We start from the raw sequence: 27,279 nt of genomic DNA on the forward strand, positions 1-27,279 counted from the left end.
GAAGGCTTCTTTCTTTTTTTTTTTTTTAGTGGAGAGGGTAACCTTTTTTAAGTACTTTTTACTTCAGTAACATAGAATTAGATCAGATACCATCATACATAAAATCCGACCCTTACTCAGTTTAATTGAAAAAAATTGAAAAAATGATAATAAATTTTTTTTAAATTATATAAATGATATTTTAGTCTTTTAAGATGTCATAATTTTTTTAAAGTTTATAAAAAATTTTCTATCATTAAAAAATTACTATCAATGACTAAATTATTTTTAACTCAGAATTTTAAATGTGAACTTATAAATTGTTATTATATTCTTATGATTTAAAAAAAGTTATGAATATTAAAATAAAACTTATAAATGATAATCAATATTTAACACTTTAGGATTATCCAAATTTCAAATATAAATTTGTGAATTGTTATTGAATTCTTGTGATTTCAAGAAGAAAAATTGTGAATCTGAAAACAAAACTTGTGAATGATAATTAATATTTAAATTAAAAATAATTTAATCATTTATATTAATTTCTTAATGATAAAAAAGTTTCTAAAGACTTTAAAAGAATTATAGCATTTTAAAAAACTAAAATATTATTTAGATAATTTAAAGAGATTTTATTTTTGTTTTCCTAAAAAATTTTGACTTGGATTTTACACCTTGCTGACGACCTACAAAATCTCAAAGAAAACTCCATAAAGAGGTTCAAAATGGGTCTCCCTAAAAGAAAACTAGGAGAAAAAGAAGTGACAAATTTAGAAACAAGTGTTGTATCTTTTGAAATAATTTGGGAGAATTTCATATCAGAACCATGGATATGACTTAATTAAAAATTAGGATCAAAGAAATTTGCAAATACACTAAAAACTATCAGGATTGAAATGAAAATAATTCTATGAGGCAAATGACTAAAATGCTTTTAATGGAAATGAAACAAGAGAATGTGAATTATTACTTAATATGGCTTATTAAATATGTAACATTACTTGTTAAATTCATAATAAGGAATTTTATAAGTTAATAATTTAACATGTCATGTTAAAGTTCTTATGAATTATTGCTTAACATGACTTGTTAAATACATAAGATAACTTGTTAAATCACTTGTATTGCTTCCTAAATGCATACTGAATTTTACAAGTTAAGATAATAATTTAACGTGTCATATTAAATCCCTTACACAATAACAACAAGTAACATAGTAAATTTTACAAATTAAGTTAATAATTTAACATGTCATAATGGATTTAACATAAGTTACATAATTAACAAATAATATATGAACTTATTAAGTAATGTAAGAGAATTAACAAGTAATGTAATATTTTTAACAAATACATGTTAAGATAACATATTTAACAACTTATAGATTTAATTGAGGTTTGATAAATTCACAAATAATGTTATAAATTTGATAAGTAATGTTAGAAATTTAACAAATCATGTTACATATTTAACAAGTCGTGTTACGCACTTATTCACATTTTATTTCTTCATTTCTATTAAGGAAATTTTAACCAACTACTATGAAAATTATTTTTATTTAAATCCCAATAGCCTGTTGTGTATTTTCAAATTTATTTTGTTCTAATTTTTAATTTAGTCACATCCATGGTCTTAATATGAAATTCTCCTAAATAATTTTTGAAAGCATGGAGGCAAAAGTTTGATAAGATAAAAATTGTACCTACTATTTTCTTTTTCTAATCTTTCATTTTACTTTTCTTCTTATTATCTCATGTCCTATAAAAAAACATATTTTTGTAATTGTCTTCTCCATTAGTTTTTTCTTTTCATATTTTTCTATTTCTACATTTAGAAGATGAAAATCTAACCTCTACTAATAATAACAACAACAATAATAATAATAATAATAATAATAAAACATATAATTATTACAAGAAGTCAGCCATGAAATCTTTCATTGTTCACAACTTTAAGAATAAGTGGTAATATTTTGATAAGTGATGACAATAAATATAAGATTTTGAAAATTAGTAAAGTGCATGTCAAGATAGTTCAATGGTTAGTTCCACACCTATGCTTGATGATTCTCACACTACCCACATGTAATTAATTATTTTAGGAAAGAATTACAATTAGATCACAAATAAAAAATATTAAAAAATATAACTAATATAAAGAGTAGAGAAGAATAAGACAAGATAAGAAATCGGAGAGAAAACAATGAAAAAAAATTCTTATTCACTTAGGTAAATATGCTTTGGGTATGACTTCTATTTATAAGCCTCTAACTATTTAAGTCATATCCTAATGTTACAAAAATATAAAAAGACATATAATTGTGCATTATATATATTTTAAAGGTTATAGGTTATTAACTATAAGAAACTTCTTCTAAGCCATTCATTAGGATATTAAGGATAAAGAAATTCTAAGAATTATGAGTTATGGATATCCATAACGTAATATTTGTAATACTCTCCTTGGATGTTCATAACAAATATTGTATCTCATTAAAACTTTACTAAGAAAACCTAATGAGACAAAAACCTAGTGAAGAAAAAAAAGTACACAATATTTTTAAACACTCTTTAAAATTGCCTTAATAAAAACTTTTTTAGGAAATCTTAGTGGGACAAAACATTGGAAAAGGAAAAGAATATATCATATTTGCTTCCTATGGTCTCCCCTTGGTAACAATATTACTTTACTTCCCTTAACGACACTATCACTTTATGTCTCTAAATTTGCACATTCTAGTACCATATACTAACTTTTCAAATATGAAAGTTGGCAACATCTTAGTAAATAAATCTATAAGATTTTCACATGAATAAATTTGTAATTAGATTATTAGAGTGTAAAAAAAAGTTCAACATTTAAAAATTAAAAAATGGATTATGATATATAAAGCTTAAGAAGTATCTAACCAAATGGCTTAAACTATTTTGGTAGAGTATACTATCCTTAAGCATACTTAATATAATAAATCTAACATGTTCATCTATATCACCGCTTTTTAAAAGGTCATGAGTGAAAAAGAATTTTGGAGAAATATGTTTTGTTTTATCTCATTTGATGCATCATCCTTTCAATTGAGTTATGCATGCTGTATTATCTTCATATAATATTGTTATAATTTTTTTCCCAACAATAAACCACACACATTTTGAATATAATAGTTCATTAACCTTAGCCAAACACATTCTCTACTTATCTCATAAATTGTAATTATTTTTGCATGATTTTATGATGAAGCATTTAAAGTTTGTTTGGCTGAGCGCAAACATATTCTTATACCCCACAAGCAAGCAAATATCTAGTTTATAATCTACCTTCATGTGAATCTAATCAAAATTCTGCATCTACATAATCAATAAGTTGTGATTCAAATTCATTAAAATAAAATAATCAAATATCAATTGTCCTTAAAAAATATTGAAATAAGTGTTTAACTTCATTCCAATGCTTTTTTGTTAGGGAAGAACTTAATCTTGCTTATGAATTTACAAGAAATGAAATATCAAGTCATGTTGAATTAGTAAGATATATCAATGCACCTATAGTACTAAAATATGGTACTTTAGGACTAAGAAGTTCTTTATCTTTATATGCAAAAAAAATCTTCTTTCTCATTAAGAGATCTTACAATCATTGGAGTAGTTAATGAATGTGCTTTGTCTATGTAAAATTGCTTTAATATTTTTTTCAATGTAAGTTGAAAAGTTTTATTTGTTAAGTGCTTGATTTGTAAATTGAGGCAGAATTTTATTCTTCCAAAATCTTTCATTCTAAATTCTATTTTTAAGCAATCAAATGCCTTTTGAAGCTCTTTAAGAGTTTCAATTATATTCAAATTATCCACATAAACGGCAATCATAATAAACTCTGACCCACTTTTCTTTATAAAAACACATGAAGAGATTGAATTATTTTTATAACCTTCATTCATGAAATATTCACTGAGACGATTATATTATATTCTTTTAGATTGTTTCGGTACATACAAAGTTTTATGCAAACAAATTGTATATTTTTCTTGAGAATCTTTACCAAAATAGAGAATAATTACTTTGATTGGATTATTGACTAAACCAGTATAGAGAATAATTGCTTTTTTATTTTTTTGCAAATTTATTTATCAATCAAGTAACTAAAGTAGTTACTTTTAGAAAGAAAATAGTCATTTTCTAATCTATTTATAAATTACTTTGGTAAAAAAAATTATATTTATAAATCACAAATTTGAAAAAAAAATTATTTTCTAATATGTTCTATTCAAAAGCATAATTAAAATAGTCACTCCCTATGACAGTCAAAGAGGGCAAATATGTCATTTTGGTAAAAATAAAAATGGCAAACAAGTTCTCAGGACTCAATGGTAATTCTAATATTTGGTAGTACTTTCATTATCATTTGCGTATTTTGGTGTATATTTTTTGTCACCCACCTTTGTTTTTTTTTCTTTTCCTTTTACGAACAAGGCTATTTGTCTTAAAGCCAATAATTTGGGTTAAATTTAATAAGTCAGTTCGAACTTATTTGAAAAAAATTAGGATCGAGTTTGGTTATATGATTTTTTTAAGAAGATAAGATACTTTAAGTCTGATTCGAATAAACCCGATATTATTTGAGCCCGACCTAAATAAACTCAATTGTTGGAATTTTTAACTCTATATGTATATAAAGTTAATAATTTTACCCAAGCTTAATGAGCCAATCTAAACCTGGCAAAAAAAGTTAGGGTTGAGCTTGATTATATGAGCTTTTTTAATAAGGTATGATATATCAAGCCCAATTTAAATAAGTCTGGCCTAAATTAAATCCAATTTGAATAAGCCTGACTAGCCCAAATTATCGGTTCTAGTTTATCTGATGATCCAACCATAACTTCTGTCCAATTTTGGTAAGCATTCTTGTTCTAAGAATAATTTCAAGGCAAATATCATTCTGACTTGCTTTTAGTCCCTTCCCCTTCCTCATTTTTCATTTTATTTTTTTTAAAAATATAATCTTTGATTCTTATTGTTTCATTGAGTTTTAATTTTTAGTTTTTATAATTTTTTTAATATTTTTAATCTCTATAATTTTAAAAATATTGGATGATATTTGTTTTTCAACTCTTATAGTTTTTATTTTGTAGTGATTTTACTCTCTATAAAGATTGGAAACACTATAAAAGATTACAGAAAGTAAAAACAAAATTTGATGAAATCATAGAGATTAAAAATTATATTTTTTTAATATTTTTCATTTCGTTTTCATTAACGCGTCACTAAAGTTTCTGCCGGCGTTTATATGCGATATATATATATATATATATATATATATTATCCCATTCATCAATATCAACGTCATCAATAATGAATAATAATGAATCATTCATGTCATTAAGCAGGTTTATACAAATGGCAACTGCTTACTTTTCAAAGGCCGCAAAAACAGAGCTCTTATTTTAAGAAATGCATGTCTTAATTCTTATGATTCATAATGTCAGCTCTTGTTTTACACATATTAATAATTTTTTATACAATTATTTGTTATATGATATGTTATTAAATTAAATTCAAGCATTGCTTAATTTAATTGGGAGTGCTTTCTCAATGTGATCAATTTTACCTTTAACGTTCAAACTTTTCTCGATCGTTTTTTACATTACAAAAAAAAAATATATATATATAAAAACATAGAAAAAAACGTACGCATTTTGTTAAAAAATTTAAAACATTTTTAATTGAATATTACTTTAATAAAATAGTTACTTGTCTTCAAACCACTGTTTTAAAAACCGGACCGAACCGGCCGGTCGGACCGTCGACCGGTCTGGTTTTCGGTCTGGTTCAAAGGAAAAAACCGTTTTCAGAGTTGAGCCGGGTTGAGCCGTTTCGAACCGGTGGTCGGACCGGGAACCGGATCCGGTTTTCAAAAACCGGACTGTTCAAAAAAAACTTTTTTTTATTTTTTATCAAATTTTTTTAAAAAAATGACTAATTTTTTTAATCATTTGATATTATAGTGTATCATATAGCTTGTTAAGTCGTGATAAACTTAAAATATTTAAGTTTTTTAAGTTAAATAGCAATTTCATATGTATTTCTTATATTTAAATTATTATATACATATATAATTTTTTTAATTTAATTATTACGTCACCGGTTAGACCATTGGTCCAATCGGTTGAACCATGCGAACCGTGAACCGCTGACTTTTTCGGTTCAATGTCCGGTCCGGTTCTGAAAACACTGCTTCAAACTAATCCTATATTTTTATATTTATCTTTATTTAATAGAGTGTTTCATTATAAAATAATTTATTTATTAGGGATACTTTTAAAATAAAAGGTAATGATTATATTTTAAAAGATTAAAAATATCTTATATTTTTTAATATTTAAATTTTTAAAAAATATCTTATATTTTTTAACGGAGAGAGTATATTTGTATATTTTTTTGGCACAATATATATTTATATATTTAAAGTATTTATTTCTAACTAAATTAAGAAATGTAAATTTTTTATATATTATTTATCTTATAATAAATTTTTATTATTAATATTATTGGCATATTAAATACACTTATTTTGATTTAATTTAAAAATATAAGAGAGAATTATGTTAAAATTTTGTATAAAAAATTAATTATTAATTTTATATTAATTATTAATAAATATTAAGTAATTAATTTTTGTGTGTGGGGATTTGTACTTTTCAAAATGTAATACTTTTTTGCCTTATTTATTTTTTTTTTTGGACAAATCTTGCGGTGAAAAGTTAAGTGTAACTGTGACCTAAATCGGAAGAAACCATGCTTTGACGCGTTTCATTAGCTGGGAATTCAAGATTGACGATGACTGTCCTCTTAAAGATCCCATTTTTACATGCAATCTTTCGCACTGTTTAGCGCTTTGAAGCTTTCTTTCTCATCGATGTCTTTTCTTTATTCTTTCCGCACAACATAACGCCGTTAGAACCGGTCTATCTCTCCATTTCTCCAAGCAGTCCCTACCCTTTCCATTTTCATCGCTTTATTGCCTTCCTTTTTCTGCTCTTTCTTCTCTCCTTAGGGTTTTGAATCTTCCATATTCCTAAAATTCCCTCCCTTTCTCTCATCATTCGTTTCCTGTTTCGAAGAATCTCTCATTCTTCATGACGTCTACTTCTGTGAAGAACAACATGATGCCCCCTGGCCTCGTCTCGAATCTTCAACAGGTCCTACTCAGCAGGAAAGGAGCCGAACAAGGTGACCAATCTGAGAACGGTGCTGAAACTGCTGAACCTTCTTCTTCTACTTCGGGTCCAGATTCCTCGGAGCTCATTGATAATTCGAAGCCTATTGTCCTGGTCGTCAATAGTGAAGGAATTGAGTCCCCTGGCCTTACTTACCTGGTTGAAGCTCTTGTTCGCGAGGGCCTCTACAATGTCCATATCTGCGTTCCCCAATCGTGGGTTTTTTTTTTTCTCTCACTCTAATCTGGATTCATTTTTCGATCTAATACGCCATTTATCTACTTTGTTTTTCTTATTTGTGTGCTTGGATTTTTGGATTGTTCACTCGATTGTTATTTTGTTTCTCTTTACCCACATGTTCTTTCGGTTCCTGTGTTCTCTTTTGTTTTAAATGTATTTTAAATATCTCGCCATTCCTTCAATTGTGGAAATATTCTACTCCCATCTCTTGTTTGTCATCGAATCCAGGTTACCTTTGTAATTTGATAATGTCTAAATGCTTGTTTTTAGGGATAAATCAGCGGCAGGACATTCTGTAACTCTCAGAGAAACGGTGGAAGCGAGTTCTACTCAAATTGATGGTGTCATTGCGTTTGAAATTTCAGGTACGACTTGTACTTATTTTTTTGGTTATTTTAGGGCTTTCGTACCATGGTATCCGTTATTAAAAATACATAAGGGGGTTTGTGATGGGATTCTATTCTATTAAGGTTTGAATTTGCTTGAGATCGACGTAATTTAACGAATATGACTTGTTTGTTAATTTGCAGCATATCACCTCCCTGGTGGCTAGCCATGTATTATTGTTACAATATTATGTGAAATCGGAGCTTAAATGAAGTGGATTCGCTTTACTGAATCTTTGTACATGAAAATTTAATTTTTATAATAGTAATACCAATAATTTGACAGTAATGCATCTAGCTGTTATTTTTTTACTCAAAATTTAGTTGCCTTTATATTATTTTTTTCCCCAAAATAGGCATAATCTTTATTTGTAGGTTTGTCATTACATTCGCAGATTGTTTATTTTCTTTCATATTTTATAATCAGGAACTCCTGTGGATTGTGTTTCCCTAGCTTTATCAGGGTCGTTGTTTTCATGGTCAAAGCCTATGCTGGTTAGCCCTTATCTTCTACGTATGATTACATGATGCACAAACTCATTGTCACCAGCAAAGTGGTTATAATTTAATATGAATTTCAGGTTATTAGTGGAATTAATAGGGGGTCAAGCTGTGGTCATCACATGTAAGTTTATCTCATCCCATAGTTGATGCATGGTGTGTATATGATCCTTTGGAATTTTAGCCCTAAGGCGGAGACATTAGTTTATCTTATACTTTAAGTACTCCAGGTTCTACTCAGGTGTTGTTGCTGGAGCTAGAGAGGCATTACTTTGTGGTGCACCATCACTGTCAATATCATTGAATTGGTGCGTTTAAAATTTTTTCCTTCTTTAGGTTATATCTAGCCTGAACTGCATTTTTCTATCAGAGATTATGAAACGGTATCATATCCTGTTATAGGAAGAAGGAAGAAAGTCAAGAAACAGATTTCAAGGATGCAGTAGCAGTCTGCTTACCAATAATAAATGCAGCTATAAGGGATATTGGAAAGGGAACTTTTCCCAAAAGCTTCTTTTTGAATATAGAAATTCCAACATCTCCTTTGGGTAACAAGGTCTGTGAATTTTATCATGATTTGGATAATTTTATTGTGAAAATTCTGTACTCTTGGTTTTAGGCCATGTGTTTTTCAAAATCTTTCTGGTTGAGATCATTTCTTGACAATGGACTTTCATCCTCTGCATAGTTGTTGCCTGTTATCATGTTTGCATTTGGGATATGTTTTTATATATTTTTAATTTAAACACGAGTCTTTTATCTAATTTTCACTATGGATAATATAATTATATGCACTATATTCAATTTTGCACTGGGTGATGCAGTTTTTTGTTGCTATAGGATCCTCATTGTAGTGATATGCTGTGAACTGTCATCAACCATGATTCAAATAACCAAAAATTCAAATTATTGTAAATACAGTTCGAGATATCTTGCTAAGATTCCAGTGAGGATAATATATCCCTACTTGAGCAATTATATCATAGTTCTAAATAACTGATAGAAGAGCCCTAAGCTTCCCTCAATTCCCAATTCTAATCCTCTTGCTGCTGGCTGTCGTTAATTGATATTTACCCTGTTTCTTTGCTTCTGGTACGAGTTCACCTTTTCACTTGCCTGAATTCCTGACCTTTTTAACGAAAATGTTAATTTTTCTCATTTGAACTAGTTTCTTTATATTGTGACGTCTGGAGATTATGTTGTGCATAAAATCTATCATGAGTTTCTTTTTTTTAAAAAAAAAAAAAATCTCAACCTGCACACCAGTTGCAATATGATGTTTGCATGGATCTTTACTAAGTTATCAATTAAAATGTATCTCAATTCTCAACATTGTTATCTGCTTCAACCTTCAAGATATGGTAGAGGAAGGATCAGACTATTCCCGAGAAATCAGCAGTGCAATAACATATGGATGTTGTTGTGTTAGTTTGAAGCTTCTTCTATTAACAAGAGCATGATGAAGATTGAAGAAGCTCACGCAATACATATCCTCTGATATTTGTCAAAATGATGTTGAAATAATGTTATAAGGTCTGAGCAAAAGTTAAGGTACCATAATCGATGGGTACCTAATATATAGAAGTTGTGTTTTTGAGTTGTGGTCTTCTAGATGACTTCTTGAATGTAGTTTTCTTAGAGATGGGGTTATCATTCCACATAACTGTTTGTTTCCTAAGGCTATTATTTACATGGTATATTTATGTTCGATCTTATAAATGATAGAGCACAATGGCGTCTTGCAATCCATGTAGCCGACCCTACCTAGTGGGATAAAGGCTTGTTGTTGTTGTTGTATATTTATGTTCGATCTTGATGGATGGATCTTGCAAATTCCTGCTAAATTTCGTCTTTCAAGCTGGACAGCTTGAACATAATACCTTGTTCATTCTGCTTTTGATTCATGAGGTTATGGCTACTCTTGGTTGGCAGCATTTTTTTATGAGTAGTATCATTGTAAACCTATGTTCCATTTATTCTTTTCTGGAATGATAGTTTTTGCTTCTTGATTGACTCTACTCAAAAGTTCATGGTCTTACATGGATGTATGTTAATTACTTAATTGACAGGGTTTCAAATTGACCAAGCAAAGTATGTGGAGATCCACTCTAAACTGGCAAGCTGTTTCAAGTCGTCGTTATCCTTCTGGTCATTTCATGGCTAATCAACAAGGCCTTGGCCTTCAGCTGGCGCAGCTTGGCCGAGATGCTTCTGCTGCTGTGAGTAACCTACATTTTTATTTTGTGTGTTTTAGTTATCTTACGGGATTGTAGTGCATTCCTGGTGCAAATATCATAATCTCTTCTTGGTTGCTTCAGGGTGCAGCTCGCAGATTGACTACACAGAAAGAGAATTTGGAGGTTGTTGAATCAGTTGGAGCTGCAGGAAAGCCTAATTTCAGCAGAGTGAAGAAATATTTCAGATTAGAGGTAAATAGGAGGGAGGAAAAACCGAAATCCTTCATTGAACGTTAGCTTTTTCATCATGGGAGAATCCTTTTATTGTGATATTGATCTGTTTTTTCTGTGCTGAATATGTAATATATCAATTCGTTAAGAGGTTATTCCAAGGCTGTAAAGTTGTTTTCAATGATATCTGAAATCTTCGAAAGATTCATTTGAATTATGGTCTTCTAGAATTTAATCTTCACGTCACGTGATCCTGGTGGCTATTTCACCTTGATACATTTTTGCTTTTAGTGGCAATTAAATGATGTTCTGCTATTTGTTGAAGTGAGCTTAATCGTACACTACTTGTATTTGCAGTTTTTGGAAAAGCAGCAGGAGGATCTAGAAGATGATCTGGATTACAGAGCACTTGAAAGTGGATTTGTAAGTGTTAGCATTGGACCATCTTGAATTGTTCATCTAAATTCTACAATGAAAATTATAGGGGTTATGTTTTTAACTAACTTTTGATGTTATATATATATTACTATCATTTTTTGACGTTTTATTGAACTGTATATCTGAATATCCTTGTACATTTACCATTAGGTTTTCTAGTAAAAGAACAAAACATGCTGGGAAACTTTTTTGAAAAACTCAATTATGTAATGCTTTGTTAAAAATATTCACACATTACGTTTTATTTTATCAGAGAATCTGATGCCATGCTTTCAAGAAAATCAAGCTATCAATATACATAAGATGTAAAATCCATAGCAAGTCAATGATATATACCAGTTATGAACAATGCAACTCTTTTTTTGGGGTCTGGACATTGAAATTGAGGGTGTCTTAGTCTTGTAAACTATGATGGCCGAACAAAAAACTTAGAGACTATATTTTTATTTTCTATATTCATTTATTTACTCTGATTATTGCATCGGATTTGGAGGAACAGGTTGCAGTAACCCCACTCTCTCTTTCTCCTCATATTGAATCGGAGATCCAAACGGCAGCTTCTGATTGGATCTCTACTTTGCTTCCGAGTGAACAATGAAAACCTGAGAAGTACTGTACATTTGGGAGTTATGATAATTCTTTCTTTATTCTTGTTTTCATCATTTTTTAATCGAAGATGGAAGGAGGAAGGAATAGTCACAACAATTCAGTAGTTGATTTTCAATCTGCACAACTATTTTTCGTGTATAATTTTTTTCATCGTCTTCATTGTTTCTGTTTCTTTGGCCCCTGTTGTTTCTTATGTGAAGCAAATGCTTCTTGTAATATGTAGGGCATATTTTAAAAATGCCACTTCGTCTGCTTGTAAGTTATTACTAGCAAAACTTGTGCAGGTGTAATTTCAATATAATTATCTGTTTGAATATAGATAAACTTGGATCGATGGTTTTTTAGAATATGAATTTCTTTGTTGCGTGCCTGTGAGGAATAAAATCGGATGATAATCAGTGATAGACTGGTCCAGAGACTTCAACCCCATTGGTCGTTTGTTTTGTTATGAAGGGTAAATATGATATGTACTCCCTTTGTGCCAAATTGCTCCCTTCGAAGTAAAATATGAGATATTAGTCAATAATTTAAAATTTTTTAAAAAAATATAAGTTGAAAAATTAATTTTGTAAAAAAACTTATATTTTTAATTTTATTTTCATTAAGTATCCTATAAAGTGTTTTGATAATGGTAATTAAAATTTTAATATATCATTTTTTTAAAAGAAGCAATAAATAATGTAAGGGTATATTTAAAATAATAATTATAAAAGTTATTTAATAATTTATATTTTGGATCAAATAAGGCTTTTATAATTTGAAGGGAGTATAAGACAACTTTGAAGGATTTTTTTTATTTTAAAATATAAGATAATTTGATAAAAATAAAATTTTATTAATGATATTTTTTCAATAATACCTTTTAAGTGGAAAGAGAATTAAAATAATAGTATAATATACTTCCTCTAGGCCAAAATATAAGGTATTAGTAACTAATTCATGGTGCTTAAAATGTTAATTGAAACTTAAATTTCTTAAAAAAAAATTTAAATTTTTTCAATTTTACCCACATTAAATACTCTATATAGGTGCTTTAATGATGATAATTAAAATTTTAATACATCCTTTTTTAAAAAAGATTAAATGAAGTACAGTCACAATTGGAAAAACAATTACTCCTTCTGTTAAAAATATAAGGCATTTTTTGAGGAGTTGGATGTTAAAAAATGTAAAGCATTTTTAATCTTTTGAGGTATAATTATTGTCTTTTTTCGAAAATGCTCTTATTAATGATGAATTTATATTTATTATAAGGTATTTAATAGGGGTAAATATAAAAAAATATGGTTAGTTTGAAAGTAAATAACTACTTTATTAGGGGTTGAGATTCAATTAAAAATGCCTTACATTTTTCAACGGAAGAAGTATAAAAATTACCCAATGCCTTGTATTAAATTAAGTAAAGCTTCTAAAAAATGCCATATATTGTGATCCGAAAGGAGTAATGATTAAGTGTGTAGAAGTATTTTTGAAAGTTTATAGTTTTGTTATGAAAAAATAGGTTTATAAAGTATCATTATTATATTTTATTGGTATACTAATTGTATTTCAAATTATCTTATAATTTAAAACAACGGAAGTATTTGAAAATTACATCTCATAGACCAAAATAATAATGTGTATTTGAAAATAAATAATAAAGGTAAATAAGATAAAATCTTCCAATTTCATTTTGTTGATTCTAATCAAAACTAGGCAGGACCTATACACTCCTTGCAGTTCTAATTGTGAGAGTTAGTTAAAAAATTGTTTTGATTTTAAATATAAGATTTTAATTTCCTTTACATCCCATTTTTATTATTTGTTTTCCAAATGGTTAAATTGTTGTGACTATAAGCATAAAGCTATTCTTTCTTAAAAAAAAAAAGATATAATTTATAATTTTTTTAATGTTTTTAATATTTATAGAGACTAAAAACACTAAAAAATAAAAATTACAGGGATCTGAACAATAAAACTCATCTAATTTTTTTTAAAATTATAGAAACTAAAAATATAAAAAAAAGCTAAAGACTAAAAACAAAACTCTACGAAGAAAGCTTTGAATTAGTGGATGATTGTGTTTCCTTTAAAAAAAAAAAACTGTAAGCTATGCAGTGTGCATGAAAGTTGAAGATGGCCGAAAAACCATGAACGTTCAAAGCTTTCACAATGGACTACGAGCGGGCAAAAAAAAAATTAGGAACCGAACTAAGGAAGGTGGGACCCGGCCTGAAAATTCTTCCTCCCCGCTTTGCTCTGGTTCAACAGGGCTTAGGGGGAAGCTCTGAAATTTCAGTGTGAAAAATGGCATCGAAAGCCCTTTTTAATAGTGTAATCTCTTTGTTGAAGCGGTTTTCGAACTTGTTGCTTCACCGAAGTTTGCATTCGAATCACCAGGCTGCATCGCCTGCCCTTGAAATCGCTCCCAAGCTATTCCCTTCCGTCTCCAAGCTCCCTACTTCTCTCCAACTTCCACAAAATGAGGCCGAATCGCCAAACAAGTTCGCTCCTGATAGGTTCCTGTACCCTTGTGGCCTTTCCTCTCTCCGATTCTTCTTACCTGATGGTACGCTTACATTCTTTGACGCTATTAGTTATCTTTACTTGTTGGAAATATTGAATGTTGAATAGCATGCAAAATATTTTTCTTTTTTCTTTTTATTTTTTTTATTCAATTCAATTTTCTTGATTGATTCTCAGGTAGCAGAGCCACATGCGCGCGCGCACATTCATAACCTATTATGCAAATAACTACTTTAACCAACTTGGTTGACTGTCCTGACAATGTTAACTTCTCTAACTTCTATATGCTATCATCCTATAACGTTCTCCATCAAATCAAACTTGGTTGATTGAGCTATCCTTATCCTCCATCATTCGCTCCTCTTGAACTGAAAATTTTTGTAGGTTTCTGCTCCTAGTTTCTTTCTGAAGCAATGGAGGCTTTTATTGGTGAAAGGTTCGATTAGGATGTTTGCCATGTGTTTGTGGAAAGCAATATATGTCACTTCAGCTAGCAAGCGATTATCTTCTTTCTGACAAACTTGAGGTTCAGCTCCACATGTTTAGTTCTCTAGTGGAGCACCGGATTTTCTGACATCTCTTTGCTTAGTTAGCACTTAGCAGTTATCACAGTGAATCATGGGGGTATCATTCCCTTGAACATTTCGCTCCACCATTTAACCTCAACCACCTTTTCAGTTGTAATTATTCATTCGTTAAGTTTGATGGGTTAACTACTAATGGGTTATGAAGCCATGGTAGCATATCCAGTGCATTTTGTTCAGCAAAATTCATTTTGAGCATTTAATTTGTTCATTGTGCTATGCCAATTTTTACCATTGACTTGTTGGTTTAAAAGCTGAGTTTATTATAATAAGATACATTGTTCTGCTGTTATCTAATAAATACTTTTTTTGGACAAATATCTATTAAATAATTTAAATTCCTACCACTTGGACAAAAACATCGGAAGAAGTGGCACACTTCAGTTCCTCGTTTTGTGATCTTGTTTATGTTGTTTGCACGTACAGGGAAGCATAGACGAGTAAAGATGTTTTTTTAAGTTAAAACTCAATAGATACAAGAGGGAAATAATGAGGTACTGTTTTTGGATGAACTCTGTAAAATGACTTTGTAATAGAGTTCTGAAGTGCCAAATGAGTATGCATCATTTGAAGAGGTTTTCTTATTTGAGTCAGAATGTTCAGACTTTTGCTCACATTATTCCTCTTAATATAATTATCTTAAGAGTTAACACTAATGTGCCTGGAAGTTTAACTTTTCTAGTTGAAAGAACAGGGATAGGGAAATAGTATGCGGTTTGATGTAGATTGTAGATCAATAGCCAATATAATATGTATAGATTTAAATACAATCACATAATTCCTTGGCCTATGTTAAAAGGTTTTCCTTCCATTGCTGTAGTTACTTTAATGGATTCAAAGGGTCATTGCAAATCAACACTAGCCAGTCATGTCAGTTTCTTTCATTTGCCTTGAGGGAGAAATCATTTCTTTCCTGTTAATATGTGCTACTTTTATTTTTGTTAAACATCCTACATAGTTTTTGCATACGAAGATGTATGGGAACAAGGTGGTCCCTTTGAACTTGATACATATGATCTCAGCTGTCTGAGAGTTAAAGTACCCTGATTAGTTTATGATGAATTTGATTAATTGAAGGATCATATTTTTGGACTAACTTCTATAGATTCATTTTTGAGCCCTGGTTGGTGCATATCTTGTTTTCCCATCATTCAGTTGTGGTTGACCAAGGACTGCATGTATTTTCTTTTCTAAATGTTGCCTGCATGTTGCTAGTGATCTTTATCAAGCAGTCAAGCTCTTCTAATCAATCTGTATTTCTACCTCCTTTTCCTTTTGGATTAAATTGTTCTAATTGTTCTGCAGGGGATGCTTCTTCATCAGAGAAACCAATGCTTTTATTCCCCGAAAGGACATTCCAACCCAGCCTTATCCGGCGAAAGAGGAATCATGGCTTTTTCGCTCGGTAAATATCTCATTTGTTGACATATATGTCTCCTTTTCTCCTTTAACATGAAGAAAGAAGACTGATATAAACTCTTATGCTCCTTTCTTCTACCTGATTGTAATATGAGAGAACCGTAGAAGTTTAGTTGATAACGTCATCATTAGACGCTTTGGCATAGACGAGTAACATGGAAGTTATCTAGGGTATGCAAACATTTTGCTTGAACAGAATATTTAAAGTGTGCCTCAATGGGATATGGTTTGTCACTTGAATTGTGACATTGAGTATCACTTCCTTTGGTGTGTAGTTTAGGTTTCTGTCCCTGTTGTACAGGCATAAAATAATTTGAGAAAATTTTTAATGACTAAAAATGGAGCATGGAACTACAGATTATGACCTGGCAATCTGAGTAGGTGCCATAAGGCCAAAGGATGGGCCTGCCTGCCTGCCTCCTTGCCTTTACGAAATGATTATGGCATACTCATTGAGTACTTGGTTATAGAGCAAGGACAAAACTGTAAACCTATATGCATAATGGATGTGCATATTTATGTTGGGGGTGGAGGACTGCGCTGATGTAGATGACATTATGTTCCTTTCAAATGAGCAGGAAGGCAACCAAGGGTGGCAGAAGAGTCATTGCTCGAAGAATAGCAAAAGGTCGGTCGAGGATTACGGCTTAGTTCCTTGGAATCTGGGGCTGAATACTCTCGTCTAGAGACTTGATGAGAAACCATACATGCAATGGTGCAATATTTTAGGGATATGTGATGTATTGAGTTGTTTGTACATTCAGTTGATAATCCAATATGCACGATGGAGATTCTTGTCAGTTGCAATTTCCAATGCAGTCCATTTATCTGTCTATGAATCTTAGCTTTTCCAATTCTAGTCTCAAGTTTTGTGAGCACAACAAATGTATGATTTTGTCATGACCAAATTGCAAAGAACTTGACGCACGTCTCATATTGGAAATTTGAGGTTAATATTAGAGTTGATGTACAAATTTGCCTTCAAAATTTTCTCGCAAATGCAGTTGGTGTCTCGAAGTATTTTAAAATACAATGTTGCCCTCGACGTCTTTTAAAGTGGTGTCTTGTCGCCCCAAATTGATAGAAACAAAAGGTTAACCGTTAGTTGACTTATCATGTTGACGTGTCATGTTTATGTGGCATCCAACTCATCTTTTTTTCTTCTGAAAAAATGTTTTGACCTTTCTTTCCCCATCAAACACTCCACCCCTTTAACATTCTTGAGTTTTGAATCCATCGATAGTGACAATATTGAAATCAAGCAAGTATTGTTAAGGAAATGGAAGATAAATGTCACACTTAAAAAATGGAGAATAATTAATATGAGATGTGAATTATATTATACATTTCTGTAAGTTTTTAATTTTAAATTCATTTCATTTCTAAAATCTAATTCGATTTATATTGAAATTTTAATATTTTTAATATTAGTCATTATAACAAAATTTCAACATTTTTTGTAGAAATTTTAATAGAACCTTCCTTGCAAATAGAATTTTACAAAAATGTTACAATACAAAAATATTTATAAAATATTATATCAATAAGGAGCTTAGTTCCTTCCAATCAATAAATAGCATATATACTAAAATAAAAGCTCAAGTTATAACCTATGCAGATCACCTAACTTGACTTATCCAAAAATCAAATACATAAGCATTTATAATTATATCAAAAGAAAAATTTTGATCAATTCTTTACCCAACACATCTACACTTTCTCAAGGTCAATAGGAGGATTAGCATTAATTAAGATATTTGAGATCAAAAATAATTTTTCAGTAAATAACATCCTAATAATAAAGAATTGAATATAAATAAAAAGAAAAGTTTGAACCAATTATGTAAGTTAAAGAGACAATAATTTTTATAAAAATTCAATAAACTTTAGAATAAAATAACTCTACAAACTTTTAAATAAAATTTTAAACTATTGAACTATTATAGCAAATGTTATTATTACTTGATTTTAAGCAAGCACATAAATGAAATAACTATTTATAAATAAAGTATTAAATAAAAACCATGGGATATAAAACTACCAAATAATCAAATTAATAATTATAGAAATTTATTAGAACAATTAAAAAAATATAAACATATAGTCTATAAAGGTAAATAATCGAATATGGCTTATGTCACATAGACAAACGTGGATATATAGTACATGAGAATAAGTAACCAAACGTAGCTTGGGTTACAAAACAAATATAGACACACAGTTTATAAGAGTAATATTAACCAAATGCAATAGGGAGCCTTGAAAACAAATGCAAGTATTAAACCCATGAATAACAAATGTGAGAATAGGGCTTATGAAATTCAACCTAACTAGTCATTGACCAAGGGGCCAATGATTAAGGAAATTATCGTTAGTAACTAGTGTTTTATATAAAGTCCCTTTTAAATTTAATTTCAAACTTGCAAGGAAATTATCAATATTAAAATAAAATTTTTGTTTCAAACATCAAACTCACGAGAATTGTTTTTCATATCAACCCAATATTTTCTTGCACATATTGATTAACAAAAATTATCAAATTTTGGTAAGGGTAATTTCGCCAATTGAAGTAAATTAATTAGCAAATATTCAATAATTATATTATTGTTATTAAAATAATTTACATAAAAATATAATATTTGATAAAGATAATTTTATTAAAAAATCAATCCAGATGATATTCATTTACTTAAAATTTTTAGAATATTTAAAAATTCATCTTTTAATGTGAATTAAATTTCTAGTCCTCCAAATCTCCTCATCCTAAGAAAATTGAATAGAGAAGCAAGATGAGAAAAGGCTCTATGCAGACGAGCTGAAAGGAGGAAAACACTAGCAGTGGATGGAAAAATGACAAGGAAGCCCAAAGTGCTTGCATAGACAGAGAAAGAACAGGAAGAATGTTTTAGACCATCCACGGCCTCCACAGCATTGGTCGACGACAACACCAATAAGAGAAGACAGAACAGTTACAAGGAAGAAGAACGCGTAGAAGGGAGATCCCGACTAGTTCAGCTCTTCGATGACAGCAGCAAGGTTCTGAGTGCGATAGGACACCCCTCCCAGGCAGCGATCAATAGCGACTTAATGCAAAGGAAAAGAGGAAGACTTTCGAGCTTTGCGTTTCATGCATCAACGGCCAGAATCTCTGCTCACACACGCTGGCGATGTCCGGAAATGGCGAAGGAAGAGAGGGCGGAGACGAAGGACATGGTGAGGGTTCCAGAGCTTTCCATCTCTGTTTCAACGTGATTCTCCTGAAAGAAAAGAATGAGAAGAGAGAAAAATATCATATTAAGGGAGGAGCGCATAATGGTAATTTAACCAGACTATTTGCAAAAAAAAAAAAAAAAATTCTCCTATTGCCTCCAGAGGATTCCAACCTGAAACCTTTAATAAATGACAAGATAGTGTTCACCAAGCCAACCCTTCTTCTTGTTAAGTTTGTCCTAAAATTAATAAAAATACACTTAAAATATAATAATATATATTTTAATTTTTTTTATAAAATTCCTGAGTTATTACAATGAACTTGGTGGTAGTCTTGTGTCGTGGAAGAGGAAGAAGAATGGCAGTGTCATGGTAATGGAAGATGGGGAGGTCGGTAGGAGAAAGATGAAAGGTTATGGGTTGATGGCAAAAGTAGTGGGACCCACCACCATTTATTATTATTATTATTATTATATGCTACCTATTTTTTTTTTTAACAAATGATAAAAAGTGACGTGAAAGCTTTATGGAAATGCCACGTAAGCGTAAACAAGTCAACAAACAATCAACTTTTTGCTCCTATGGTAAAATTGCACAACTTTAAAAGCATCAATGAAAACATTGGGCTTTTAAATATTTTAAAATACCAATTGCACATGTGATAAAACTTTGAGATTTGCGTATAGCAGCCTTCAATGATGGTATTCGGGAGACTTGTATGATTCCTGTTTTGTCATTCTGGTAAATGATCTTTCAGGCCATGAATCCCCTAAAAGTTCATGATGAGAACCTTGACCTTTTATGAACAAGGAAACATCTAGTCCCCATATTCTTCAATTAATGAAGCCTTACTTGACGGAGGTAGTATACAGTACTCTTTGCTGAACCTGGTGATGTTATTGGCTTGGCCATATACAACTGTCCAGTAAATTTTCAATGCTTACCTCTAAAAGGGCTAAAAATAGCGTGACCCTGGTATGAACTTTCGGAATTATGCTTCAAAAGAATTTTTTGGGTGTATAATTATCAATTTTTAGTACTGTTGAACCGGATTTGAATATTATTGAGTTCAATTGGAAGTAACTCTTCCAATATTATTTTGTCTACTTACAAAATTTGAATCTTTAATTTTACTTAATGTTATATTTGAGTGGGTTTGCAATTCATGAGATTTCAACATGCTTATCTGGCATTGTGACTCCCCACTGAGCTCGGGCTGGCCCTTTTTTTTATATTGTTGATTGGGCCTAATTCTTTAGTTACTTAGTCCATATAACTTTATGACTTACTCAAACGCTTTAACAAGCGACATTTTATATTTAACTCAAACAAAATTCAAATAAAATTTAGCATAATTCATTAAAATTTCAAATATTCACTCTAACCTAGTTATTTCATACAGACCATTCCCTCATTTCGTCAGTTCCTCTCAGACTTTGTTGCTCACTCAGTCACTTGCACACATGCTCCGAGCTTAAACTCATTTTTTCTCACTACTTGCTTAGCTGGTTGTGCCGTCTGAAATGGATCGCAACAATCTTACAGATGAATAAATGATTGAATAAGAAATAGAATATATGCATTTTATTTTACCATGTTTTAGTGCAATATTCACAAATCTTGATCCAGTGTGAAAGATATCAGATAAAGCAATAGCAGCTTATAGTGCATATGATAGAATCCGAAGGCTTGTGATGTTACAAAGTCAATGAGAAAAGGTGGTGTTACCTGTTTTCCGCAATGCTGAAACCCTACCCTGTGTTGAAGAAAAAGTGTGAAGAAGACGAAGATGGGCCATGAGAAAGCAAAAGGGACTTTTGAAGATTCTTAAATGTGGAAACTGATTGGAATGCTGGGAAAGGGCCAGCTTTGAGTGTTGAAGCTTTGTCCCTTGAAATCCAAAGAAGATTTTTATCACAGGCAGCCAGTCCACCTCCAAAATTCTGGGCCCTTCCATTATTGAGCTTCCCCCTTGTTACCTTGCTGCCTCTTAACTCCATCTCACCATTAGCCCTCCTTTTTTTTTTTACAAGGTACTAAAAATTGGATTAATTATAAAACCAGTCAAGACACTAATTTTAGGGTTAATAATTAAAAGTATATTCTTTCTATCCCAAATTATAAGATACTTTTAGACAAAATCTTACATACCAATAAATATTATTAAATATACTTAATAATTTTATCTTTTCAAAACAAAAATATAAACTTTTAAAAATATCCATCATTTAATATATTAAAAAGAAAAGGGACGAAAATTAATTATAAAGAGAGAAAGTTTAATATTAAAACTGATTCATTTAATGAAACCTAAATCTACCTAAAGTATCTTATATTTTGAGATGGAGGGAGTAGTTGAATTGTGGTTAGATTGGTTTTGAATAAAGCATTTCATTAAACTAGTTAAACATTGATTGAACAGTTTTTCGATCGGTTAAATTAGCTAAGTAGACCTAATTTTCAATATTATGATAGTGAATTGATTACAGACAATCTTCTGCAATTATAAAAGTGACTATGTATATAATATATTAAAAAAGATAAAGAAAACAAAAGAGGGCGGTCATGATTTCTTTTTAATGTTCTTGTCTCTTTGAATGGATGATTATATTATGATGAGTATGGAGGGTTTAAAATTTCTTTTTCTGGTTGATTGATTGAGAGTAATTATCAAAGCACATGGTTTTTTTAAAAATTTAAAAACAATGAAAGGAAAAAAAACGAAGAATGAATTGGTGGGGAAAAGGGCGATTATCTTTTCCTCTGTTTTCTTTCTCGAGCTGGAAATGACTCTTTGTTTTACGTTCTTTTTTCAAAAGTTGATCTAATTTATAAGCAAAGATGTATGAAACCAAAATGTCAAGACAGGATAGGATGGACTCTTTCACAAAGTCAATGCATGCAGATGTAATTTTTGAGGCTGATATTTTGAAAGAAATGTTAATGAATGACACAACTTTACTTTCTATTAATTAGTTTCATAAATTATTGACATATTTTTAACATTAATTCCCACAAATAAAAAAAAAATTTAACAACCACTAATCTCGAATGGGCACCTGAAAAAACTAATTACAATTGTTAAAAATGTTATTATAGTTAGCTTTACAATTGTTTTCATGGACTTGTTTCTTCAATGTCGAATCATAAGTCTATAATCTCGCCGAACAATGCCTAGGAATCTTTAATCAAAACCTTCAATCGCAAGAAAGTTCTATATTGGTACTATAAACTTTGGAAATTATTAAAGCATGCTATGAGACAAAATAGCCAGTACAACCCTTTGCTGGTATAGCCTCCCGATTTTTTGTTTTAAAGGCACCTCGTCCTCCAGTGCCATCAAGTTGACCATTATTTGTGTGTGTAAGAGAGGGAGGGGGGAATGGAATATGTTAATGTATATAGTATAGAGTAAGAGTTACTCCCCACAATGCTCCAATTTTTTTTTTTTGTTTTGTAAGAATGAAGTGCGATCGTCCAGAAACGAAGGAGAAAACAAATGGGTTCTTTCTCTTTATTTTATATGAATTATTAAATCCACTTTTATTCAATTTGAGGCTTTTCATCCACACACACTCAGATAATTTAACAATCTTTCTCTCTGGTGGGCATTCACTCCCATTCCTAACATTTTTAGTTGACAAACATACCAAAGAACCAAGAGACTGCATGCATATTTATGGAACTTCAGTAAGCATCCACTACTTATGGAAGAGTCTGAAGTGAACAAGCAGGCATGACTGTGATATTCACTGAAAAAGCAACTGATCAGACAAAGTTACGATATAGCATTCATAAATAAGTACATCAAAATGAGAGTCCCATATCTCTAAATTTTATCGTTACTTTATACATATATATATATATATATAAATCAAACGAGTAAAATTACAATTGACTCAATCAAACATAACCTCAAAAGTTTTTAATCACTCCAATACTCAACACTTGATTTTGCTTCAACCCAGCCTTTCAAAGATGAATGAATATTTTACTGGTTGAAACAAATGATAATACACTTGAGTATTAAAGTGATACAAGCAGAAAACTTCGGAAAGGTAAATTCATGTTGAGGTTATGTTCGAAGAATCAAACTAATGTTTTACTCAGAAGCATCTTGAGATCAGAGTTATCGATCTTCATGGCTCCCAACATGAAGGAAGATTAGGGGTATTTGCGAAAATTTGATTGTTCGATGACAGTGGGGACGGGGACGAGGAGGATGATGATGATAATAATGGCAACGACGACATGATGGCTTCTATGAACTCCATGTGATTGGCTGCCATGTCAGCCATTTGACTTTGATCTTGTGGATAGCCAAAACCAGAAGATGGATAGCTCTGCATGATTCTTGCAACAAGAGGGTCTTGTTCTTGGGAACCAGATGAAGATGAATACGGGACGCCACAAACAATATTATAATCCTCGACAGAACTCTGAAACATTAATTTCTGTCCAGTACTAGGATCAACAGGTTGACTTGGGTTCATGAATTTCTCATCAATAATGTAATGTGGGGATAACAGGTCATTGGTATGATCACTTCTGGGAATCTGATTATTTTCATGATTTACCAGTGACCAAGTACTATCTTCATTATAAGAAGATGGAATAGTACCATTGGATGGTGTAATTTCCTGCAAATTAGGATTCTGGAGATGAAGGAGATTGCCTATCTTAAGATCTTCAGAAGCTTCATGATCAAATTGAAAACCTTGAATCAGTGGTGATGATGAAGTGGGAAGGTACATCTGGTCTTGGGGATGATGATTATGGTGAGAGATTAAGATCATGTTGTTATTATTAGGGTTTGGAGTGAAAGGGAAGAAGCTTTCCACAGAAGCACCATTACAAGTGGCCAAAGGAGGAAGAAGAAGAAGATGATGATCATGAGAAAGAAGCTTCTTCTTGACGCTTGAATTCCAAAAGTTCTTCACCTCATTGTCTGTTCTTCCAGGTAGGTGCTTTGCTATCTGAGCCCACCTGTTAATTAATAATATTGCTAAAGTAATTAAACAAGCAACATTAATTAACAATAATAATATCAATCAATCATTCAATTAATTAATCAGTTAATTGATCACCTGTTGCCCAGAATGCTATGGAGTTCAATAATGAGAGCTGCTTCTTGTGGAGAGAAGCTTCCTCGTTTCAAATCAGGTCTCAGATAATTTATCCATCTTAATCTGCAACTTTTGCCACATCTCTGAAGTCCTGCACAGTTAAGAAAATTAAACAACATATATAATAAATTCAGAACCAATCCTGCAATCTAAAACTACAAACATAAAGCACCATATGGCATTTACCCACATGTTTCACATTAATTACATGACTTGTTCATCTTTGTAAATAAGTGTTTAATAGCTTGAAAGCCAAACAAACGTTATTGTTGGCTTGTGTTTGATGCACAAGTATCAGACTAGCTACAAAAGTAATTAAGCATCATGAGCTGTAAGAGAGAAGAGAAATCCCGGGGGGGGGGGGATTGTATATGAAACCTGCAAGTTTAGGGACAGAGCTCCAGCAACCATGGCCATAAGTGGTGATGTAGTTGATGAGTTTCTCGTCTTCTTCAGGTGACCATAACCCTCTTTTCACCTTCTGCTTGTTACAGCAAGAGTGATGACCCATTCTTCCTCCAAATTGGCTTAACCTTTCTTCTTTCTTCTTCACTTCTCTGAAAGCAGCAGTACCAGTACTATAGTACATCCAATTAATGTGCAAAACAAGATCTGCTTTGAAATTATATATAAAGAAACTTGAGAGGGAGAGGACAAAGCAATAAGCTCTCGCCAGCCAGCTATTTTGAAAAGATCACAATTAACTATTGCAAAAGGGGAAAAAAAAAAAAAGTTTAGGGTGTGAAAAAGAGGATGAGTTGCGTGGTGATTTTAATGTGGAGGATAGATATCTACAGTGATGGTGGGCCATAGTTAATTAGGGGTTTCTGGGAAAAGGCAAAAAGATGGTGCATAGCCTGATTGGAATTTGAATCGATAATATAGTCAATTTTTGTGGCTAAATAATTGATTTTAAAAAAAAATTACCCAAACAGTCAAAAAGTATGATAATTGATTATTGAGCCAGAATCATATTTTAAAATAAGCTCTGACAGATTATTTATAAATTTAATTTTACTATTAAATAATATATTTTACTTCTTAAGTACTCCCTCCATTTTAAATTATAAGATATTTTTAGATAAAATCTCACATATCAATAAATCTCATTAAATATATTTAACAACCTTATTTTTTAAAAATAAAAATATAAACTTTCAAAAATATCCATCATTTAATATATTGAAAATAGAAAAGATAGAAATTAATTATAGAAAAAGAAAGGATAATATTGAAATTGTTGCATTTAATGACATCTTAATCTACCAAAATGTCTTATATTTTGGGACGGAGAGACTCTTTCAAAAGTGTTTTATAATTTAAGACGGATGTATTAAAATTTAACAAATTTAATAATATTAAATGCAACTATATCAATAATTTAATTTTAAAAAGTAATATCTGTTATGGTAATTTGTATAGTTGAAATCAATTTTAATATCTAAATAGATTGCATTATAATATAATTAATTATAATTAAAATTACTTATGTTAATTAATTATTTTTATAATCAATTATACTCAATTAAAATGGCTAGCAGTATCATGATAGAAATTGTGCTGCTTGTAATGGATCCTTAGGCAAGCCAATGCACATGTCATGCATTTAGGTTGTCGAACCCTCTGTGTTGAAGGGTCTCACCTACTCGAACATATTTGCACATTAAGAATGTTAAATTAAACTATACACTCCACCCATTCAAAAATATAAGATATATTTAACTGAGTCTCATCTTTCAATAAAATAGTTACTTATCTTTAAACTAACTTTATATTTTTACATTTATTCTTATTTAATAAGGTGTTTCATTCTAAAAAAAATAAAGTGATCTATTTAATAGGGGCACTTTTAAAAAAAGTAATAATTACACTTTAAAAGATTAAAATTGCTTTACATTTTTAAAAATCCAACCCTTTAAAAAATATTTTATATTTTTAAGGGAAGAAATATATATATCTCGGTAGAACAATTGATATATAGTTGTGTGGATATATGGTTTAACCACATAGCTCTTTGTGTACTTCCTAATTAGGATCATTCTTTTGTTTCAACACATTCATTAATGTGGATTTTCTGCAGTCATAAAATGATTATATATATAATACACATTCACAAAGAGAGACAGAGAAAAAGATAAATAAATTAAATTTAAAGGAAATAAATGAATAATATATAAAAAAATTATAGATTGATTTCTTAACTTCCTGATAACATGTAATGTTACTTTCTTTTTGAATATATGACTATATCTATATAGGGATGAAAAAGATTAACCTTTGAGTATTGAAGATTTTAGTTGCTTAGCCGAATAATAAATAATCCCATATGGTTAGATCTTTTGCAACCATTGGGATTCATCAAAGCCATTATTATTTGATGATGACCTGATAGTAAAACTAATACTTCCTTCAGTTTTATTTATAAGTTATTTTTAAAATTTTCATTGAAATTAAGAAAAATTTTAAATTTTATTAACTCTGTCTAAAAATTTAACAAGTTTTTAACTTTATCCGTATTAAATATACATACTTTAAAAATAAAATACTCTAGTATTTGATAATTTTCCTAACATTGAATAGAGATAAAAGAGTAAAGATAGATATAATAATTATTGAGGTTCCCTATACATATAATTAAAGAAAATATTCTTTCTCTACATTATA

General features: G+C 30.4%; 3 protein-coding genes across 3 annotated transcripts; 2 read left to right on the plus strand and 1 right to left on the minus strand.

Moving 5' to 3' along the window:
* The first annotated feature begins 6,842 nt into the window (after window positions 1–6,842).
* Window positions 6,843–12,087, plus strand: LOC129289595 (uncharacterized). Its single transcript, XM_054926390.1, has 10 exons — window positions 6,843–7,404; window positions 7,700–7,794; window positions 8,243–8,310; window positions 8,397–8,440; window positions 8,547–8,624; window positions 8,719–8,872; window positions 10,386–10,535; window positions 10,635–10,745; window positions 11,082–11,147; window positions 11,662–12,087. The coding sequence occupies exons 1-10, from the start codon at window positions 7,109–7,111 to the stop codon at window positions 11,758–11,760; spliced, it is 1,161 nt and encodes a 386-aa protein (XP_054782365.1). The 5' UTR covers window positions 6,843–7,108; the 3' UTR covers window positions 11,761–12,087.
* Window positions 12,088–13,960: 1,873 nt separating this feature from the next.
* LOC129289685 (uncharacterized) lies at window positions 13,961–17,233 on the plus strand. The gene is made up of 3 exons (XM_054926494.1): window positions 13,961–14,319; window positions 16,166–16,265; window positions 16,858–17,233. The coding sequence occupies exons 1-3, from the start codon at window positions 14,058–14,060 to the stop codon at window positions 16,928–16,930; spliced, it is 435 nt and encodes a 144-aa protein (XP_054782469.1). The 5' UTR covers window positions 13,961–14,057; the 3' UTR covers window positions 16,931–17,233.
* A 5,971-nt stretch (window positions 17,234–23,204) lies between these two features.
* LOC129289621 (transcription factor MYB26-like) lies at window positions 23,205–25,194 on the minus strand. The gene is made up of 3 exons (XM_054926418.1): window positions 24,994–25,194; window positions 24,577–24,706; window positions 23,205–24,475 (listed from the first exon to the last, which is right to left on the minus strand). The coding sequence occupies exons 1-3, from the start codon at window positions 25,124–25,126 to the stop codon at window positions 23,629–23,631; spliced, it is 1,110 nt and encodes a 369-aa protein (XP_054782393.1). The 5' UTR covers window positions 25,127–25,194; the 3' UTR covers window positions 23,205–23,628.
* Between the last annotated feature and the right edge of the window lie 2,085 nt (window positions 25,195–27,279).

This window comes from Prosopis cineraria, unplaced genomic scaffold, assembly GCF_029017545.1.
Source record: "Prosopis cineraria cultivar Desert tree isolate PC_DT_omini unplaced genomic scaffold, ASM2901754v1 PC12, whole genome shotgun sequence".
NCBI lineage: Eukaryota > Viridiplantae > Streptophyta > Magnoliopsida > Fabales > Fabaceae > Prosopis > Prosopis cineraria.

Coding starts and splice junctions, on each gene's coding strand:
- LOC129289685 (XM_054926494.1), top strand. CDS start 14,058: ATGGCATCGAAAGCCCTTTTTAATAGTGTAATCTCTTTGTTGAAGCGG. Junction 14,320..16,165: donor CCGATTCTTCTTACCTGATG/GTACGCTTACAT, acceptor ATTGTTCTGCAG/GGGATGCTTCTTCATCAGAG. Junction 16,266..16,857: donor AATCATGGCTTTTTCGCTCG/GTAAATATCTCA, acceptor TCAAATGAGCAG/GAAGGCAACCAAGGGTGGCA.
- LOC129289595 (XM_054926390.1), top strand. CDS start 7,109: ATGACGTCTACTTCTGTGAAGAACAACATGATGCCCCCTGGCCTCGTC. Junction 7,405..7,699: donor CATATCTGCGTTCCCCAATC/GTGGGTTTTTTT, acceptor GCTTGTTTTTAG/GGATAAATCAGCGGCAGGAC. Junction 8,311..8,396: donor CATGGTCAAAGCCTATGCTG/GTTAGCCCTTAT, acceptor TATGAATTTCAG/GTTATTAGTGGAATTAATAG.
- LOC129289621 (XM_054926418.1), bottom strand. CDS start 25,126: ATGGGTCATCACTCTTGCTGTAACAAGCAGAAGGTGAAAAGAGGGTTA. Junction 24,707..24,993: donor CTCTGTCCCTAAACTTGCAG/GTTTCATATACA, acceptor TTAACTGTGCAG/GACTTCAGAGATGTGGCAAA. Junction 24,476..24,576: donor CATAGCATTCTGGGCAACAG/GTGATCAATTAA, acceptor ATTAATTAACAG/GTGGGCTCAGATAGCAAAGC.